General features: G+C 43.8%; 1 protein-coding gene across 5 annotated transcripts in view; it reads right to left on the bottom strand.

Moving 5' to 3' along the window:
• Positions 1-2,027: 2,027 nt before the first annotated feature.
• TBC1D30 (TBC1 domain family member 30) overlaps positions 2,028-21,596 on the bottom strand; it is an 83,494-nt gene continuing 63,925 nt past the window's right edge. For 4 of the 5 annotated variants that reach the window (XM_044755847.2, XM_044755848.2, XM_044755849.2 and 1 more), the window contains 4 exons: positions 15,620-15,732; positions 14,008-14,147; positions 8,817-9,023; positions 2,028-5,605 (listed from right to left, as the gene is read on the bottom strand). In XM_044755847.2, the coding sequence (XP_044611782.2) occupies positions 4,830-5,605; positions 8,817-9,023; positions 14,008-14,147; positions 15,620-15,732 (1,236 nt within the window). In that variant the 3' untranslated portion in view covers positions 2,028-4,829. Of the gene's footprint in view, positions 5,606-8,273; positions 8,649-8,816; positions 9,024-14,007; positions 14,148-15,619; positions 15,733-21,596 lie in introns of those variants that run through there. The other variant, XM_070494128.1, reaches the window with a different exon arrangement.

Here is a 21,596-nt window from a genome sequence, read left to right as displayed (position 1 = left end):
CCAGGAGTGGGGAGACAGCGGGTTGAGGGGTTGAGGTATCAGCTTGTTCCAGCCAGAGAGCTGTTGGCCCCTCAGGGGAACTGATGCGCTGCCCTCAAGGACCAGCATTGCCTGAGGAAAAACTAGAATTGCTACAGCAGGAATGTACTGATTAAGAAAGAGTCAACTCTCTGGCTTTTTAACTTCAAAAAAAAGACTCTTGAGGCCCCTAGGGCACAGGGTGGAGCAATCAGATGAGTGCTGCCTGTGCTGGAAGGAAGGAAGAAAATGGGACGGAGCACGACTTTGCAGGTCCATGGGTCTGACCAGAGCTGAGCTCCAGGAAGGAAGCAGACTTTGCTTCAGGAGACGGCCAGCAGGGAGTCCCATGGGAACTGATTCACCCAGCAGGGCACCCATCCCCATTCAGCCCCCATTCAACAGAGCACAGGCTGCCTTAGTGGGAGAGCCACTGCACTGTCTACTCTGAGCCACCGTCCAGGAAGCACCTCCATCCCCAGCTGTATCGCGGTGGCTCAATGACACCAGAGTTTGCTGGCTTTAATCTGAACTGCCTCGTGGATAATCGTTAACTGCCATTTCAATGGCCCAAACACTTACAGGCTGTTGCATTTCCATCCTGTGGATGAGCCATAATTCACCCAACCATCCCCCAGTCTCAGATGTTTACCTTATTTCCAAATTTCCACTGGTAAATCTAATTCTGCCATGAAAATTTGCACATAAAACTTTCCCTGCTATCACTTCCAACTCTAAACCATCTAATGTTCTTGGATGAGACCTGGTAATAGTTATTTTCTCTAGTTCAGGATATCAAGTCTCAAGCACTACTTCCTTCTCAAAGGATGCAATTAGAGATCATTTGATTAAGTTCAAGACTTGATGGTTTTTTTTAAAAAACTCTTAGCAAGCAAAGAATAAAAGGTAACTTCCTTAACCTGACAAAAGATACCTACCAGTAATCTCAGCAAACGTCTTACTTAATGGTTCCCTTAAAAGTCAGGAACAGAGATGAATGCCCATTATCACTGCTTCTATCAACACTGGAGGTCCTGGAAAAAAAGACAAGAAAGAAAGTGCTGCCTCTTCCAGGGGTGCAGAGAAGCAGGCGTTCTCGTGCACTGCTTGTCTGATAAGTTCAACCTTTAAGGATGGCGATTGGCAATACATATGACTTAAAAATGTACATACTCTCTGACCCTTCAAACTCACCTCAGTGAGCATACCCTGAGAAAATACTCATGGCTGTGCACAAAGACATGAGCACGAGGATGCTCTCTTAATTATCACCTACAATCAGAAACCCCTGTCTGACGACAGGGTCCTGGTTACGTGAATTCTGGCATGAACACATGATGGAATACGAGTCACTGAAAGGGATGCTGTGAAAGGGCATTTACTGGAAAGACAGCATAAACTAGTTTGCTCAATTACCTTTTTATAGATAACAATGTGTGTATACACGCATGCAGACGCACCAGAACATTCTGGAAAGATCCATATTGGAATACCGATGATTCCTTCTGTCGTTTTCCAAATTTTCTTAAAACGTGTTACTTTTCTAATTAGGAAAAATAATATATTTTTAATGCCGCCTCAAATGATTGCCTTAGGCAGCAGAGAAAAAGTACCTCCGAAAGAGCAAAGGGAAACTTTATGAGGGAGCATTCTGATCGCAGCTCCCCAGCCAGCCAGAACCCGTGAGACCAGGAAGCTAACCTGCATTCTCACGGTTCTACTTTGTTAAAACAAAAGAAAATGACAGCTCTAAAGGTTAATTTTATTCACACACCCATTTTTAAGTCAACTCTCTGCCTACTCATATTCGGGATCCCACTATCATGCCAAGTTCTCAGCAGGTCACCGGCTACCTTGCAACCCAGTGATCAGACTGGGGGAGATGGAGCTTACGGGGCTGTTTCCCCGGTGCACGTGACCAAGGTGGGGGGAAGTCGAAAAGATAAAGGGAAGAGGAATGGCACAGCAGCGTCGTGTGCACGCGCTCAGATAGAAAACAGCACAACAGCTACGACAACGGGAATCTTTATGTGTCTTTGCAATCAGTACAGATCTTCAGAACAAGAAGAGACAAAAAAAGGAATACAACGTTCCAAACAGTTACAGCCCATAGGTTGACATTACGAACTAGGTTTAGATCCTCTGGAGAGTTTTGTAAGAGGACTGAGGTGCAGAGGCATCTGAAGGAGTCTACCCCCAGCTTAACTACTGACAGGGTGCAGACAGCTAAAAATAAAGAACCTGCGACTTGGTGAGGACTCCTGGTGCCTGCACACATTGTCCCGTAGGCAGAGAAGATCACAAGTCCATACAGGTCCTTGCATGTGCTGTGTGCTGGAAGGTACTGCAGGTCTCTTTATTTCCTAAAGCAGGCAAGGCTCACAAATTGACCCATGCACACTGTGAGTACATGGTACGATGCAAGCACGTTATTGGTACAGAGAGCGCTTTAATTGGAATCTGTCGGTTTTTAACAGCCTCACAAGGTCATTTGTACCTCAAAGGACTGTTATCCTTTAAGTTATTCATTCGAGAAATACTTATCCCAAACCATGCGCCATCTCATCCATCGCCTTCTCAGGAAGACCAACGCTGGGAAACAGATACGGCATGTGCTGCTAACACTAAGATAGCTGGTAGACAACAGTGGCGCCATCCTAAGGACTGTAGTGACTGCCCCTTACCCCCATTACCCACCTCCCTGAACCCTGACCTTCCGGGAGCTGGGAGCTGACTCGAGAGAGGAAAGAACAATTCTCTATTCAAGTCAGATATCCTTCAAGGGGAACGTGACTATTCTGACTCATTTGGGACGGGGGAGGAGAAAAGAATATAAAGTAGAATCATTCTTATCTGTAAAGTTTAGCAGATGGAAGAAAATCATGTCATTTGCTTAACTTTGGAAAATGCAGTGGGTCTCGTTCCCAGGGGGGCATGCAAAGCCGCCCCCACTCTCCACCTACTCCCTTCCCAAGACACGGGCTGTGGGCGTGGCAGCTTTGCAAGACTGCATGCTCACTTCAGAGGACAAAGAATTCAAGACGAAAGCTGCAATAACTTATTAGTCATATTTCCCATCTTTAGTTCGTTTGGGGGTAAAAATACCATGAAAGAGATAAGATGGCTTTTCTGACTGTATATGTCATTCTGGTGTTTTCCGTTCAAAAAAGCCCACACAACCACATTCTCTGTTTTATTATAAAAATTAGTACCTCTCATAGTAAAAGCCCTCTCTAAAACTATAGCTTTGGTTTCAGAATTAGCAATTCAATTAGCTCAAATTAATATTGACTGCATCAACAATATGCTGGCAAGCACGGCAAGGTCTTCCAGAGACGAGGGTAAAGATGCTGTGTCTATTCTTCTAACCACGGTGGGAGAAGGGGACTGAGGATTGAGCCTTTTGCTCAGCCAAATGACAGCCGCATGAAGCATTTTAAAAATGAACCACCTTTTCAGGGAAGAAGGTCAGAGCTGGTCTTGTGAAATGCCATCACAGGACTCTGTACCATCCGGAGAAAGGTCCTTTGAGTCGGGAGGGAGTATAGCGAATGGCTTTCCAGTCTTGGTTTCTAGAACCTATGGAGCTAATGCATCTGTGTACAAGGAGCGTTAGACCCGGCTATTGTGCTGCAGGAAACGTGGCTAAATCACATGGAGTCCTGGGAGTTTTTACCTTGAGTATCTGAAGTGCTACTTCACCTGGCGTGGCTCAGAGCTCCCATCTGCATAGTGGAGATAACAGCACATCTCTGACCCACTGGGACCGGGAGGAGTGGGTGAGAGAGAGCTAGAAAGCACTAACGCCCTCTCCGGAGAAAGGCAGTGTTCAAGTAACAAAGTACTTAACGAAGTACTCTAATCAAAAAAAGCACAAATTCAAGTAACAAAGTTGCAGGTCCCGCGATCTAGCTTTGAGCAGAGCATCTGCGGTGGGGAGCTGGTAGGTCAATGAGTTGCATGGTGGAGGATGCAGGAAAGCTCCATGTAGAGCCCACTGTGTCATCCCACCACCGAGGACCAAACTCTCCTTATGAGGAGACAATGATCCTTAGGGAAAGCTCAGTGGAATTAGCAAGCTGGTCAGAGCGATTGCTCAATGCATTTCCCATCTGTGTACTCTGCATGAGATCTTCAGGTCGGTGATCAACCTCAATTTCAAGAGATTAACGGTTTTCTTCATTTCACAGGTAGAAATAGAAAGGGAAAGAAAGGCTATCTAGATTTTTCTTCTGCACTTTAGCATAAGACTAAAAAATAATTTCGAGATTGGCTAAAGGAAACTACTCAAGGAAAATTCACACACACAACATTCCCCCCAACAGGGCATCAAGAGGGAGGTTGGAAGTTTCTGCAACTAAGAATCTGACTTTCTTTTTACAAGCTAGTGTGTGCATGCTTGAGTACTAACAACACCCAGAGAACTGGAAGGTTTGGGGGTGTTGTCACAGGGACCCTGAAGGCCCCCCGAACAGGAATAAGGAAGAGGGGTTAACAGTCTAGACACATCCTCTTTTCTAAACAGCTCACAATGAAAACTTGGAAAAACTTCACACTTTAAAACCACAATATTTATTTCGCCACAAGAATCCACTGTATCAGTTATCAGTGGATGGGAAAAGGTCCCTATTCTTGCTCTGGTTATAAAACTTCCAATTCCCGTGTTTATACACGGCTGCTCATCTCTGAACCTGACTACTCATTTTCACTGGACAATGGAAACACTTTTGGAGCCATTCAGCCTCACACCACCATGAAAATGTGAATCTAGACACAGAGTTTCTGGGAGACATCATAGTTTCTGGGCGACATCACCGTTTCTTGGTGCCACTGTTCCCACCGCTGGAGTTGCTGAAGCTCCTGCTCATGTGAGGAAAGTGCACAGTCGGGGTTCTTTCTGTAGGACCATACAATCCCAAGTTCCTGGCGGTGGCTGACTTCCGCAGCGGCTTGACACTGGGAAAGGGGCTGAAGATGGGGGTTTTCGGGTGGCCGCCTTGAGGAGGTTTGCTGGTGGCTTTGTTTTCTGCAGGGGGCTCCGAGGGCTCCGGGCAGGGCCGTGGGCGGGGCGGGTGCACCCTGGGCTCAGTTTCAGCAGCAGCAGCCCCTTGGCCCAGTTCCAAGGCTTCTAACTTCACCTGAACTGCAGACACGTCGGCATCAGCATCCCCAAACACCGGCTCCGGAGACTGCCCCTCGATTGTCCTCCCCGTGCTGTCCTCGGAGCTGCCGCCTTCTCTCCGGGCTGTCGCTGCACAACCGGAGGGAAACGCCTCTGCTGTCCCCTTGCAGCCCTCCTTCTGCTCTTCTATCAGTCCCACGGTGTCCCCGCAGCCCAGCTGACTCTTGTTCCTCGTCATGTTCTTTTTGTGGACTCGGATATGAGTTCGCCATGGAGAGTTGAGCTTCGTCTTGAGGTCCTCATAGGGGACAGGAGATATTTTGCCTCCTGTGTGACCAGGCATATGGATGACAGCATTCTTCGCAGCCCTGTTGGACATTTTCATCTTCTTTCCTAAAAGAAGGTGGTTTATAACCGGAGAGTTGTTTACCTGAGACGGGAGAATGCTGGTCGCTGGCCCTTTGTCTGAAAGAAATGTTGAAAGGTCATGTGAAATGCACCACAGAGGAACACATCTATCACGGAGCAGGAACCACATAACGGTTGTCCCCTTAGCCCTGCCCACGTGGTTCCCAGGTACTGGAGGAGTCATGTGACTAAAGGCAGCAGAAACTGAATTCAACCCTAGAGCCTCCTCAAAGACAAGGAGACGAGGGGCCGAGGATGCAGGAAGGAACAGAGACTCTGACCCCTTTGTTACTAATTAGAGCCCAGACTCCCTAATGTTTTTTATGGAGAGCTTTAGTCTCTGAGAAGCAATCTCGGAGGTCTTGTATCTAGAAAATCTTTGAAGATTTTTTAAAACAATAAGTCAAACACTATGATCATGTGGATTATCAGCTCAGCTTCTAAGACGTAGGAAAAGAACACACGGCACATTGTGACGTGAGAGACAGCAGAAGCAGAGAAGTGTAAGAAGGTGGTAAAGATGCAGAGAAATCACAGCTATCCAATGGCTGACCCTAGGTATGGAAAACCACTCTCCCGTGTGCTCAGTGGACTTTGAAAGCAAATTGAAAGCTGGAAGGCACCAAAAGCTTGATTCTCCTGGAGGACACTGTTGATAGTGCTACTGTCCTCCTCCTGTGGCCACTACTGGCCTCTATTTCTGATGAAGCGTAAACACACAGGGCTCCAGGGAGGACAGCGGCAGGGAGAAGCAGTAGGGAGAAGGTCCTGCCATCTTTCTTGAACATCCTTCCTCCCTGACATCCATGTCATCTGGCTGAACTTCCTTCTATGCTTCTCTCTTGCTGCCATCTACATCTGGTCACACTCCAATCTTTATTGAAAATTTTGACAACTATCTCCTCTTCGCCCCATGTCCTACCACCTCCCTTCATTACTTTACTGTCTCTGTGACTGACGCATCCTCATAGTTCCTCAACCTCCCCAGTTCCATCCTAAACCTAACACCTAGATCTACCTTATATGAAAAATACTAAGTTTCACATTCTTCTCTTTGACTCTTCTAGCTCTCGGCTCCCAATCTAACTATAGCTGGTACTGAGCCACAGAGGGATCTTTGATCCTCAGTCTTCTCATAACCACTCGTCTCTCTTTGGCTCACTTACATCCTTAGATGCATGGCTGATCACCTGGACCACTGCCTCACCATTCCAGGCATCCCTATCCCTTTATCACATATACCTGGAAAACCCCACCCTTGGATCCACAGTCCACATTCTCCTTCCCATAACGGGAGCTGCTAAGGACTGCTAGGGGGAAGAAAAAAACATTACACAGCCATGTGGATTGAGAGCCCTTCAAATTCATAACTTCCTATTTTGTTGGGTCCTCAATGCCGCTGAACAATCTTCTTTTTCCCTCTCCCATTCCTTTCAACCACCCATCCAAATCGTCATTACTTTCTTTAAGCTCCCATCCAACCCCCAACTGAGGCCCAAGCAAACAACCCTTCCTCCAATTTCTCCATGAAAACCAAAGCTATCAGGTCTGAAAGGCGTCAACTTCCTGCCCTCCCTAACTTAGGAAGCTGGTGCCTCAACCACCATCCTTACCACCTTCCTTGACGTCTCAGAAACTGAGGTCCTTTGCCTCAAGCTCTAGTTCCACCCCTCCACTTGTGCTGCTGATTCTGCCCTACACCATCTCCTCAGAAACCTTGCTACTCAAAGCGCGACCCCCACCGGGTGGCGCTGGCATCACCTAGGAGCTTGTTGGAAACGCATAATCTCAGCTGCACCCCAAACCTACTGAAACAGATTCGTCATTTGAACAGATCCCAAATGATACATATGCACATGAAAGCTGAGAAGCAATGCTCTAGAACTTTGCCTTTGAGCAACAATCTCTCCCTAAAAAGAACCACATAAACCACGATCTAGAGTAAAGCTCGGCAAACTTCCTGAAGAGGACCAGACAGTAAATATTTCAAGTATTGTAGTGCAAAAGCAGTCATAGTAATACATAAACAAATGGGCAGGCCTGGGGTCCAATAAAACTTGTATTTACAAGAACAGGAAATGAGCAGCATTTGGCCTGTAGAACACAGTTTGCTGACCCCTGACCAGAGTGCAAGGCACGGGGCTAACTTAGCACCCAAAGGCAGTTGTTCATCATTCCACTCAAAAGTTTGTACCATGCAGTTGAAAAAGGACGATACAAAGAATCAGAACACAGGAGTTCTAGCCCTGGCCTGACCTCTCACTATAGCTACATGAGCCTTCCTGAATCACCATTTCCTCATCTTTTAAAACGATAAAGGATAGCTGTCCTTGCCTTCCTCAGACATTTGTTTTAAGGACAAAATGAGGACATGCACGTGCCAGTGTTTTGAAAATTAAAACGCTGCAGTTGTTAGTTTCTTTTGTGATTGCTTTCTTAATGAGTTAGAATGAGGTAAGAATCTTCAAGAAGTTGCCTACTCCTCCCAGATAAGTGAAAGGTAAATTCAGTTTTTGGGCAAGATCAGTCACATGCTCACCAGCCTCTTAAAAACATGTCAAATTTATAGTTTGGTTAATCCCGCATAGGCATCGTTTTCATTAGGATTTCATTTAGAACAAGACAAACCAATTCCCAAATCAGCACATATTAAAACAATGAAGGAGATTGTTCACTGGGATTTTGGAAATCAAAAAAAAGAAAGAAAAAAGAAGCTTGACAATCCTTGGAAAAGAGTATTTCCAGTGCCCTACAATTGTGTTCTTCTCGGCAGACTCCCAAGACACTGCCAACCCATTAGGAAGGCAGAGGAATGGCTTTTTCCTTTTCCTCTAATCACAACATCTGTCATGCTACTACTAAAGGACTGGCAGATAGCTTAATTTACTAGTGCCCAGATGACTAAAATCTATTTTCCAAAGCCTGAAATTGAGGAGGCAACAATTCCAAAATATCTCAAGTCCAAGGACTGCATGCTCTGCAACATCCTCATCATTCGTCAAGCCCCCTGCACAAGCACACACAGTAACGATGTGTTGAATACCATCAACTGCCTGGTCCTTGGGACCTAAAAACCCATGCTCTGTCGCTTCTTTAGAGCCTGATGAGATAAAATCAAAAACAAGATGCTAAATAGCTATCATCCCATGCCAGCTGCGTGCGTGGATGCTGAGCCACGGCGAGTAGAATTCCAAGGCCGTCTAGGAACACTTGCGCTTCCTTCACAAGTTGACAGAGCTGACACCGATTCAAACAAGTCTCACATTACCTGCTCTGATATACACCTGGTGAACCTGCTGCTGCTGCTTCTTTTTAATGCGAGAATACTGCCGCTTGAGGGCGTTGATATCTGTGGTCATGCGCTCCATCATCATACTGTTAAAAGCAGCGTGATATTCACTTCGACAGGAATTGATTGCTCCCGGACTCAGCTCGGCAATGTTATTAGATCTCAGACTCTGCTCTTCATTTGGGTCTGCAGTCCAGAGAAGGGAGAGAAGGAGATGGTGTCCGTGAAGGAGACCAAATGGGGATGGATTCCACTATAACCTGGTGTAGTATCTTAACCTCTAGGAAATTCTAAACCACAAAAAAAATATACACTAGAATTTGTCTGGTGCTTGTTTGGTTTTTTTTTTTTTTTAAAGATTGGCAGCTGAGCTAACATTTGTTGCCAATCTTCTTCTTTTTTTTTTTGTCGTCTTCTCCTAAAAGCCCCCCAGTACATAGTTGTATATTCTAGTTGAAGGTCCTTCTAGTTCTGCTATGTGGGATGCGCCCCAGCATAGCCTGATGAGTGATGCCATGTCCACACCCAGGATCTGAAGCTGTGAAACCCTGGGCCACCAAAGTGGAGCGCGTGGACCTAACCATTGGGCCATGGGCCCAGCCCCCTAGTGCCTGTTTTTATTTGGTCCTGAAAATAATTCTGCATTTTCTTATCAGCCTAACTGTAGGTCTGAAACAAGCTGCATGGGTTCGTTGTTTGATTTTATTACCACTTTGTTCATTTTATAGACACCAGATCAACTGTTTGCCGATAAAAATCACTGCCATTGTCTAAAATTCCCTTAGAAAAGCATAACTCCAGATGTCTTGAGTCAGTGTACAGATTTCGTATAACCGCATGAGAATGTATAAGGGACTGAGAGCTTGTGGAGTTTAGTCAGTCATTAAAAGTGAGTTTTTCTTAAGTTAAAAATAGCAAGACACTCTATAAAATTATCAAGACTTCAGATCACTGTATCACTAGAAATCAATGTTTTTCTTCATTTAACAAACATTTCCTAACTGTTTACCATGTGTGCTATGTCAGACGTGGTTTCTGATCCTGTGACACCTACAGCTAACAGATTTGTCCCTGAAATAAAATTGAGGTGACATCTAAGAAAGAGGCACAAGTACTGTGTGAGAATATGTGCAGAGACCGCACAGGCCAAAGAGGGATGAGACGAGCTCCTCTAGCACAATATGTAAAACTGGCCTGGGGACCAGACAAGAAAATATTGATGGGGGATTTCAACTATCCTAACATCTGCTGAAAGTATTATTCAGATAAAGGCTAAACATCTGGTGAGGTGACGTCAGCATCATGGCAGCGTGAACTTGCCTGGGACTCTCTCCCCTCCAACATACAACAAAAAGGAGCAACCATATTCCAACAGAAAATACCCTAAAAGCACAAAAATCTTCGGAGAGTCACGGCAGCCACACGATGGAGGATGGAGAAGCTGGAGCACCCCTTGGAGGAGCTGGACCAGAGTAAGAGAGAACTTTTTGCACCCTCCCCTAGAGACTGGGATCACTGCTGTGGGAGGCTCCATGAGGGAAGGAGTGAGGGAGGGCTCACATGTCCCCAGGATCACCCACGACTCCCATGGCCAAGCAGCCCAGACAGAAGCCCTCTAATGGGGCGAAAGCTTTCACGCAGGGGTGACCTTATCCAAGCCAAGACCCCAGGAGACCAGATAGCTAGAGCTGATAGGGAAACCTTGGACTGCATGCAGGAGAAAGTGCCCCCCTCCCGCCCCCGCAACCCGCACCCAGCCACCCCATCTGGGCTGAGGGCTCAGAATACGCAGCTCTCGACCCCCATCCAGTGGCGATAGGCTGTAACTGCAACCAAATAATAGAATGAGAAAGACCCATCCTTCCAGCATCAGGCAATTCATCAAATCTCCAGACCGCACAGAAGATGAGAAGCACCCAGAATTCAGTCCTGAGGACTCAGAAATATGTAAACTAAATGACAATGAATTCAAAATAGCTATCATTGAAACACTCAATGAGGTAAAAGAGATTACAGAGAAACAATTCAATGAGTTCACAAGCTACTTCACAAAAGAGATTGAAACTATAAAGAAGAATCAATCAAATATTAGAAATGAAAGACACAATGGAAGAGATAAAACAAAATACGGATTCCCTGAATGCTCAAGTGGACATCATAGAGAAGTGAATCAGCATAATCGGAGACAGACATGTTGAAATGCTCCAGACAGAGGAGGAGAGAGAACTAAGACTAAAAAGAAAGAAAGTCTCTGAGAAATATCCAACTCAATGAGGAAATGCAACATAAGAATTATAGGTATCCACGAGGGTGAAGAAAAGGAGAATGGAGCAGAAAGCATGTTCAAAGAAATAATAGCAGAGAATTTCCCAAATCTAGGGAATGAGAGGAAAATATGTGTGGAGGAAGTGTCCAGATCTCCTAGATAAGTCAATGTAAAAAGACCTACTGCAATGCATATAGTAGTAAAACTGGCAAAAATGAATGACAAAGAAAGAATACTCAGGGCAGCAAGGCAGAAGAAAATAACCTACAAAGGAACCCCTATCAGGCTTTCAGCAGACTTCTCTGCAGAAACCTTACAAGCTAGGAGAGAATGGAACGACATACTCAAATCTTTAAAAGATAAAAATCTTCAGCCAAGAATATTCTATCCAGCAAAAATATCCTTCAGACATGAGGGAGAAATTAAATCTTTCCCAGACAAACAAAAGCTAAGGGACTTCATAACCATGAGACTCCCCCCACCCCCCAACAAGAAATCCTCAAGAAGGCCCTCATACCTGAAAAAAGAAAAAAAGGAGAAAGGGGTGATAAAACAGAGTAAGGAGACAAATAGACAGAATCAGAATAGGATAGCAAATATGCAACTATAGCATTAGGCTAAAGGGAAGGAAAACACCAAAAACAAAGACAATCTTGTCACTTTAACCACAAACTCACAACACAAGTTGGAATAAGAGATGAGAATAATAACTTAGGAGGGGAGGAGGAAAGGGTCTGAATCAGTTTAGACTAAGGAAATACGAGGCTGTCAGAAAATGGACTATGTTATACACGAGATTCTGAATACAACTTCAACGTAGCCACTAAACAAAAAAGCAGAACAGAGACACAAAAAATAAATAAGGAAAAAAACAAAGAAACACATCATAAAAAACTGCAGAAGTCAATGGGTAGACTAAAACACACAGGACGAGAAACAAAGGAAATGCAGGAAAACCGGAAAATGAGTGATATAATTAATGACAGCATTAAGCCCTCGTACATCAATAATCACCCTAAACATAAATAGATTGAATTATCCAATAAAAAGACAGAGTGGCAAGATGGATTAAAGAAGAAGATCCAACAATTTGTTGCCTCCAGGAAACACATCTCAGCTGCAATGACAAATACAGGCTCAGAGTGAAGGGGTGGAAGACAATCCTCCAAGCTAATGGCAAACAAAAGAAAGCAGGTGTCGCAATACTTAGATCAGACAAAGCAGACTTCAAGATAAGGCAGGTAAAGAGAGACAAAGAGGGGCAATATATAATGATCAAAGGGAAACTCCATCAAGAAGAAATAACGCTTATAAATATCTATGCACCCAACACAGGAGCACGAAAGTTCATAAAGCAACTATTAACAAACCTGAAAGAAAATATTAAAAATAAACATCTGATGAATTTATGTTTTTTTACTGAAAACATTTCTCTAAGGAGAAGAAAATTAAAAGGGGACCTGCTAGTCCGAACTTCATTAAACCAAAAAGAAAGACTAATGATGAATCTTCAGAGAAAGTGGTCATGTCATCCTGGAAGACATAATGGCACGGAAAGAAAAACAGAAAAATAAATGGAATGCAGACCAAATGCAGATTCAAGAATTTTAGAGTTAAAATACATATTGATTCCATGGCTAGAAACCAAAAGCTGAAATTCAGGCAACAAGAGAGAGAGTAGTGGGCATTATGAGATCAGCAGGACTATTGTTGGGTTCAGATGTTTAAAAGCCATTTAAAAAGATGAGAGGAGAGTACACACCAAGGACATACACACAAACCATCCGGCAGGTTAAAACTCAAAACAAGCTCAGGCTGGGGAACAGACTCAAAACTCCCACTACCAAAAAAGGCAAAACAAGAAGACTTCTAAGCAAGCAGAACGAAAAGGAGAAGACAGCCCCGTGACTTTGAGAAGGTAGCATAAAGTTAGCAGATGGTGACAAGAAGCAGAGGTGCCTGACATTCTGTTTCAGTCCTTTTAGCAAGGAAAATGGTCTTCAAACTAGAAGAGGTAGAATAATATCCTAAAGGAAGAACTGTCACTCAAGACGGGAAAGAACACAGCGGGCGAATCATGAACTGCTTCAAAAGAGGCTGTTATCAATAACCTAGGGCACAGGAAGTCTATTCCGCACAAGAAAAAACAAATACAGCATGGCATTCAATTCAGAGCACCACATCCTAAGAGGGACAGCACCAAACCGCAGGACACTGAGAGGTGAATTTATAGAATATTAAAAGTTCTGAAAGTCACATCTCACGAGAAATACTTAAAGAAATTCTGAACTTGGATCATGGAGAAAGCTTTGGGGAACATGATGGCCATCCTGAAAGATTCAAAGAGATGTCTGGTGGAAGAGAAGTAGACTTCTTGTGTTTTGTTCCAAAAAGAACTATTAATACAACTGGTAGGCGGAGGCAATCTCTTTGCAACTAGAAACCATGGGCTAAGCAGAGGAATCTAACGGAATGTCTTGTGAGATAATGAGTTCCTTGTCACTCAAATTCAAGTAGAAGCTACCATGTTTTAGATTTAGAGGGTATTTCTGTAGTGGAAGAGAAGCCAGTCTAGAATGAATTCAATTAAACTCAAATAGAATGCAGTAAGAATCTATTATATTCCAGGCTCAGTGCTAAGGAACTGAGCACACAAAGTCGGATCAGATGAGTGAGGAGCAAAAGTCACCCTAAAGGAAAAGAAATATGTACTATGCATACAGCACATAACACAGAGAGACCCTACTAAAGGAAAAAGTAACGGAGAAGATATTTTCAATAAAGACCTTTGAATAGTGGTAACCAGTTGAGGAAACAATAGGCATTTATAGGACATAACAATAACACCCTTGCTATATGGAACCAGCACATTGTGATCATGTCAACAGAGAGCCACCTCTTTACCTTTCACTTGCTTTTGGAACTTCTGCAGTTCAGGTGCAAGGAGCCCACTGAAAGGTCCAAGACATCCCACTGCATTAGCAATAGCATCTTCATCGTCTGGGTCATTCTCTTCATCACTGTCTTTGACCTTACCATGTCGTCTTGGAAAACAGAAGAAAAAGAAATATACAAAGAAAGTAGTGAATATTCAGTAGAAAATAATTTATGTATATATAGAAAGTCTTCCCCCCATCCCTGTCCAACTTCTGTCCAGTTCTTGTCCCACCTAATTCCCACAGGTGACCCTTATTACTAGCATCCTATATATTCTTCAGTTTCTTTATGCACAGATCAGCAAAAATGACTATATAGTCTTATTCTTCTCCTCTTTTTGCATAAATATTAGTATACTGTATACACCCTTCTGTGCCTCACTTTTATTCACCTAGGAATCTCTCCATATTCACACATAGAGTTTCCTCATCCTTTTATAAGGCAGCACTGTGCTGTATGTACAGAGCCCACGTATGTGTACAAATATATTTCGGGGATATTTCATAAAGGTAGAGGTGCTGGGTCAAAGGATATATATATACATTAGTAATTTGGGCAGATACTGCCAAGTCACCCGCCTCCAATTCTGTAGTGATTAACCTCTCACCAGCAATGGATAAGAGCATCTGTTTCCCTACAGTCTTATCAACAGACTGAACATCAACCTTTTGGATTTTTGTCAATGTGACAGGTAAAAAAACAGAATCTCAATCTAGTTTTAAGTACTTCTCTTAGTACAAGTGATATTGCCTTTTACATAAACTGCCTATTCCCATCTTTTCATCATTTTTCAATTGGGTGGTCATTTCTTACTAATTTCTAGGAACTTTATATATGAGAGATCTCAGTTATAAATATTTCTCCACAAATATTTTTACATCTGCTTATGAAGATCTTGTTTTGTTCTGTTTTATTCCCAGTCATGCAGAAAATTATTTTTAAAGTAATTAAATTTAATTTTTTCCTTTATTTTTTTTATTTTGAGTCAGTTATTAAGGCCTTTCCAGTTCCAAGGAACTAAAGTCCTCCTTCTACATTTTCTTCTGCTAATTACTTCATTTTTCCCTTGTAATTCTTTCATCCGTATGAAATTTATTCTGATTTTTGGCATGAGGTACGACTCTAACTTTCTTTCTTTCCGTATAGGTCTCACCGGCCCAGAACCATTTACTAAATAGGGTATCTTCACCATTGATTTGATATGCCAAGTTTCATATATTAAATTCCTGTATATACATTCGTCAATTTCTGGTCTTTATAGCATTTTAAATGAGCTCATCTGTCTCTTCAGGAACCAGTTGCACATTACTTTAATTATTGAGACTTTCAATATTTGATGTTTTTAAATAAGTAGTGGGGTTGCTAAATACGCCTTCAGTTTATGTTCCAATCTTCTTTGGAAAGCACACTTTTAAAAATCCCTGTCTTGAATTTAAATCAACACCTTTTGGAAAGAGACATTCAGATTTTAAGTACCAAATTCCTCTGAACATATTTCTAGGGCTTAACAAATAATAAGTTACAATAACAAAGTATTGTTTTCCATTATGAAAACAATAAAAAAAAAAAAAGATCTTACCCAGAAACTGAGGTGGATTTAACTGCGGCTGGGAATGGAGTAATGTTGTAGGTGTATTTTTCCCTCAATTCTGCCAGCTGGGGGAAAGGGAATGGAGCCATAGAATAAACAGTCTGAAAAGCAAGAGCAAAAAGGCCAAGTCTGAAATGGCGGCCTGAACAACTCTGATCAATCCTAGGAAGACAAAGTTATGATTGGAGTGTGAAGAGCAGTATTGACTGCCCCTTCCACAGCAGGTGGAAAGACTCCACTTCAACATTCCCTTTGGAGAAAGACAAAAGGATGCCGGTCAATGCAGTGGGGCGTTCTCCCGCTGTGACTGGGCGTCCCAACTGGTAAACACGGGTGGGCAGATGGGCATTCTGACTCCCTCCTGCTCGTTCGAGGTTGAGTTAATGCAGAAACCCACAGCTCCCCAGCACTTCTTTACCAACCAACCCAGCAAAGCTCTTCAGAGGGAGCCCTTGTCTTTCAAAGCTTTGTTTGATGATTTTTATCGACATTTAGTGTCAGCCTTCTGGGTAAAATTAGGTCTAGTGAGTGATCTTGTGATCAACTGCAAGCTTTCTCCAAAGATACCACCTTTTCCAGTGTCTGTGAATGAGTTCTAGGTGAAAATTGTTAGCTGTTATTTTTAAAGAAATAAAAAATAAACAAGAAAAAAGTGACAGGGTATAAAGCATAGGCTGTTAAAAAAATCTATAAATAAAAATGGGAAAAGCACCTGTGCTTCCCCCAAAATTTGAAAATTATATATCATTCTATCAGCAGGAGAAAAGAAATCTTGTTTGCTCTTATTGAATTGCTCCCAACATATTTCTTCAGTTCTTCAGATTCGTACTCACCAGAAGACGTATATTAATCACACTAACTTTCATTTCTCCCAGGAAGCTGTTCAAACCTCCTGATGACGCTTTTCTAGGAAAATATTTTAACGTGGTATTTTTCATTTCAGCGGGACCGTTTTTCTGAAGGCTTAGGAGATATCCAATATTTGCATGGGGAGGAAAACGAAGGCTCAGAAGGCTGCTTACCCGTGTGGCTGTTTCACTCTAGCTCTGAGCCCCCGTGACGCTCCACCGCAGTTGTGATCTTCAACAGCCTGTACATCTGACTGTCCTCAAACTTCAGTGTCCACTTAATCTCACTGCACCATCCCAAGATTCCAAACAAGCATGGCTAAAATTCCTTCCCTTCGATTTCCCCGTCACTTATTATGCAAAGTACACGGTTTATGGGGACCACTAAAGTCATCTCCCAGCTGTCTTATCTCAGACCTACTTGATTCTACCCCAGGGCTGAGAAGCAGGACAAATTTACTAACAGTGAACTGTTCCCCCCTGGAAAGAAGCAGAAGTCGTCTTGGGGTTCCCACCAGTCTGGAGTGTGAAACTAAGCCAGCTCCCAACCTCTCTGGGCCTCCTTTTCCTCATCTGAAAAATGAAGGGCGTGAAACTCCAGACCATGATTACCTCTGAGAGGAGCGGGGTGGTGAAAGAGAGAGAGGTGGACGTGGGTGCTCACCTAGGTTGTTAATGTTTTATTTCTTAAGTTGGGTGGTGGGTATATAAGTTTTGTTATGTTATTTTTCATATATTCTGTCTGCCTGAAATACTTCCCCTAATTTCATTAACAACATGGTCAGAGTGAACTCTCACATTCTTTGATCCCACAAAGGGTGCCAACAGCTCCTCACCCAAGGAGAAGTCTTCCCTCCTCGCTCTTAGGACCTGTCTTAGCTCCAGACACCCTTCGAGGGAAAGAGAGAGATGTGAAATCCTCTCCTCAGCACCCGAACTTGAGGTCAGAGAGCGGCACCTCCACCTGGGCCTCAGCAGAGCGGCATCAGCCTGTCACCATCACACACTAACATGGTCCCGCTGCCGGGCCAAGAGCCAGCCTGCCCCTCACTCACGGGACCTTTTCTCTTTAACAATTTAGAAACTTGGTTCAGACATTTAAGAAACCCATACCATTTGGATTCAAGTTTAAAAGATGAAATTATCAATGCTAGGAATTTCAAAATTCCTTACAAATGAAGAGGTCTCATTAAAGACAATTAGTGAGGTAAACAGCTGAAGACTCACTTTGTTTTTTTTGCCAGTTTTATAAAAAGATCAGAAAATTCCCTTGTCCGGCCTCATGCAGGAAGTTTATAAGAAAGGATTGGGAAGTACATTCCGCCCCTCCTTCGTCCCGTCCTGCCCCAGAGTGGGTGGCCTGGGCTCACGTAGTGAGCTCCTTCAAGGGCCACTCAGCTGAAGACATTTGCCCAAAAAGAAAACTTACTCCACTGAGCTTTCATTCTCTATTCCTGGTTTTCCTTTCCCTATCATTGACTTCCAGCTACTCCTTCAAAGAAGAAATCAGTGTTCTTGAAACAAATGTGTTGATAGCACCTCTTTGCAGGTACCCCCTTCCCCAGCAGGAGCTCTCTCTGGCGCATCTCAGACGGATGGTCAGAGGGGTGTTGCTTAAACTCTTCCCGTTACGGCTCACACTATTTTGCAGGGCGGATGGTTTCAACTTTGACAGCACTAATTCGTCAAACATTACCCTTCTATTGGACAAGCATCCACATCCTTGTAATTTCCACCCCATCACTGACGGAAAAAACTGAACAGTCCAAGGGCAGACCCTGCTTCATGGCCCATGAGAGCCCCCAAGGTAACAGTAAATTATTGACAAGCACTTTGGTTAGGTTTTTCCAAGCACCTACAAACGCTTCTAATAATCACATCTAATAACTTTTCTCTCTGTTGCCCTCAAGGAATTCATGAGAGACTTTGAAAAAAGTCCTCCTGAAATCCACATACACTAATTCAATGGCTTTCTCCCAATCCCCTTTTCAAACACCATTTTTTATAATAGGCCATTGCTAAAAAAAAAAAAAAGAGTGTGGTGATTTACGAGGGGAAAAACCCAGATTATTTTGTGTATCGCACTGGGATCTGAAACGAATGGGGAAGACCAAACAGGGAGAATCCTTGCATCTCTTCAGCTCAAAAATAAAGATCTTACACACAGTCCACATTCTTCATCTGGAGGCATTTCAAGTTTGCTGACAGATTTATGGTCCACTGTAACTGGATCACAGCCATTGAATTAATTTTTTAAAAAAGACTGAATACAGAAAAGAGAGTGGCTTGAAATGACATTCACCATTTCTCTCCTTAATCCTCTATGATGCCAAGGAAAACCAAGAAGTCTATTTACTATCCAAACTACTGACACATACTTACATAGACATTTATATTTAGGCACTGCTGAAAAGGAATTAAATTTCTTTTTTCATTATTGACACGCTTTACAAGAAACATGAAAACATAAGTTGTACAAAATTAGGCTCAGTTCATCCTCACCCAGATGTTTTCCTTGGCAAGAGAAATGCTACTAAAATAGTATCTAATCAATCAAGCCACAGCCTACATTTCCCCTCCAGGATTCTCTTAACGCAGGATAAAGAGGTAATTCTCTTTTCTCCTGATACCTAAGATTAGAAATTCCTAGAGGAGAAAGTTGGCAAATCTCAACAACGCTCTCATTCCTTCTGGCAACGTTTAAACTTGAGTGAGATAAAATGTTGCTTATTCTTCTAGAGACAATTTCAGCTTTTAGAAAGACAAGTTTTGAAATAGGGTGGAAGCAGTTTGTTGGGTGGAGGGGAAAAGCACGGGGCCAGGAGAGGGGACCTGGGTCTCGGTCCTGGGTCTGCCATCAGATGACCTAAGAAACCGGCAAGATGCTCCCTCTCCAAGCCTTACTTTCCTCTCTCTGAAGTTACAGAATCAGGTGGGTTGATCCTCAAGCTTCTTTTAAGCCAGTGTTCCTCTAAGTGTTGTTTCAAAGCCACCTGCATCAGGACCAAACAGCTGCATCTCCATCCACTCCCGAGACGCTCCTTGGACACAGTCAAGTTTGGAAACCTCTGCCTCAAGTTCTAATGTTCTACGATTCTGTGTATTCGCTGAGCAACCCATGGGCATCCTTAGTGCCACTCTGGGTGCTATGGGGATACAGAGTAGGACAAGGCCCCTACCTATCATTAAGGAACTTGCTGCTTCATTAGAGAAATAAGATGACCATACGTGAAAAAATATCAAACAATATAAAATAACCTAATTAGCATTAAATCAATTGTTGAAAATCTTAAGTACTGAAGGAGCAGGGAGGAGGCATCATCCCCAAGGGCTGAGATAACAGGCTGTGTGTGGGGGGAGGTGGAGCAGGCCCCAGGCAGGCAGAGAGGATTCTCACAGAGAGAGTGTCAGAGGAACCACAAGCCCCGTCACAGGGATGGGCTCAGGCTAAGAGGGCTGGGTGGGGACAGGGCTGTGACCCGTGCAATCGGTCCCAGTTGTGAAGTCACAGGGAACTCCTTCGGATAGGTCAGGAGCACACCTCTAATGCAACCCTCTCCAATCAAACTCATCTTCCTCCGCCATGAACTTACGCTCTTCTTCCTGAGCTAGAAACTTGTAGACTGCCCTTGTCTCCCCCATTTCCTTCTCCCTCGTCCCATATCTATCTTTCATGGCCAAGTCGCATCAACTTCACCTTCTAAGTACTGTCTCTGTTCCATTCATTTGTTGCACTTTTTTTTTTTTTTTTGAGGAAGATTAGCCCTGAGCTAACATCTGCCGCCAATCCTCCTCTTTTTGCTGAGGAAGAATGGCCCTGAGCTAACATCCATGCCCATCTTTCTCTGCTTTATATGTGGGATGCCTACCACAGCATAGTGTGCCAAATGGTGCCATGTCCGCCCCCGGGATCCGAACCAGCAAACCCGGGCCACCGAAGGAGAACTTGCGCACTTAACCACTGCGCCACCAGGCCGGCCCCAGTTCCATTCTTGTTTCTACCCACCCCTGCCTCCTCCCAGGCCTCCTGCTATCAGACTGGACCCTTCAGAGCCACCCTTCACAGGACTGCCCACGTAGTCAACATCAGACAAAACTCAGCCAATTTCTCTCCTCTCCTCAAAACCTTGAAGGCCACAGTGCTTCTTTTTCCCTTCCCAAGGGCTCCACAGGAGCCCTAGACCTCCAACAAGCACAATTTCACAACCACTGACAGGAAAGATCAAGCCCACACTCCCATGGTTGCGGTCTTCCATAAGCCATCCTGATACCAGACCACTTGTAGTTTCCTTCACACGCCACACAGGTTTTCAGTGCTCTGCCCTTGCTCGTGCTGCCCCGTCAATCACAAACTGCCTGTCTGCTCTGCACCACCACCTCCAACACACACACACACACACACACGCACACACGCACACACGCACCCGTGAATACACGTATACACATATACACACAGAGCCTGAACAACTCCTACTTGTCTTTAAAGGTAAAACCAGACATAAATTCCCTCAAAGAAGGCTTTTGACATACAGAGATGCTCAATAAATATCTGGAGAAGTTAATATAGGGCTTAGGAAACTAGGCTGAAGCATTTTGTTTACTGCATTTAATAACAAGGAAGCAGTGAAGGGTTCATGAAGAACAATGAAATGACCGAAGCAGTAAGTGTGGACAATTGCTCTAGAAGAAAAATGCTGACCGGACGAGAGCAGAGGGGACCTGGAAGGACGGCCGTCATCGGTGAGGGATGTCTAATTCAGAAAACGAATGGCAGACTCTCAGTAGATGTTTGCTTAATGAATTAATAAATGTGCTGACACCCCCAGAAAAAGGCAAAGTGCTGAGTGTTATGAGCAAAAGCAGAGTCTCCGTCCTCAAGGAACTTAAACTGTCAGGGAGGAAACCAGGTAGTGTCTTAACTCAAGGCAGAACGTGACAAATGCTCACAGGAGAGGCACAAAGACAATGTCGGGGTGACTTAAAGAAATGGGAGATGATTTTGGTTGAGACCATCAGAGAATGTGTCACAAAGGAGATGGCGTCTGAACTGGAACTTTCACAAGGAGGCAGTCCTTAACCACGTGACGGCAGAAGAGGAAGACTGAGCAGAGAGCAGA

The sequence above is a fragment of the Equus asinus genome, chromosome 22 (genome assembly GCF_041296235.1).
Source record: "Equus asinus isolate D_3611 breed Donkey chromosome 22, EquAss-T2T_v2, whole genome shotgun sequence".
In the NCBI taxonomy this organism is placed as follows: Eukaryota; Metazoa; Chordata; class Mammalia; order Perissodactyla; family Equidae; genus Equus; species Equus asinus.
This window is presented reverse-complemented; position numbering and strand designations above follow the sequence as displayed.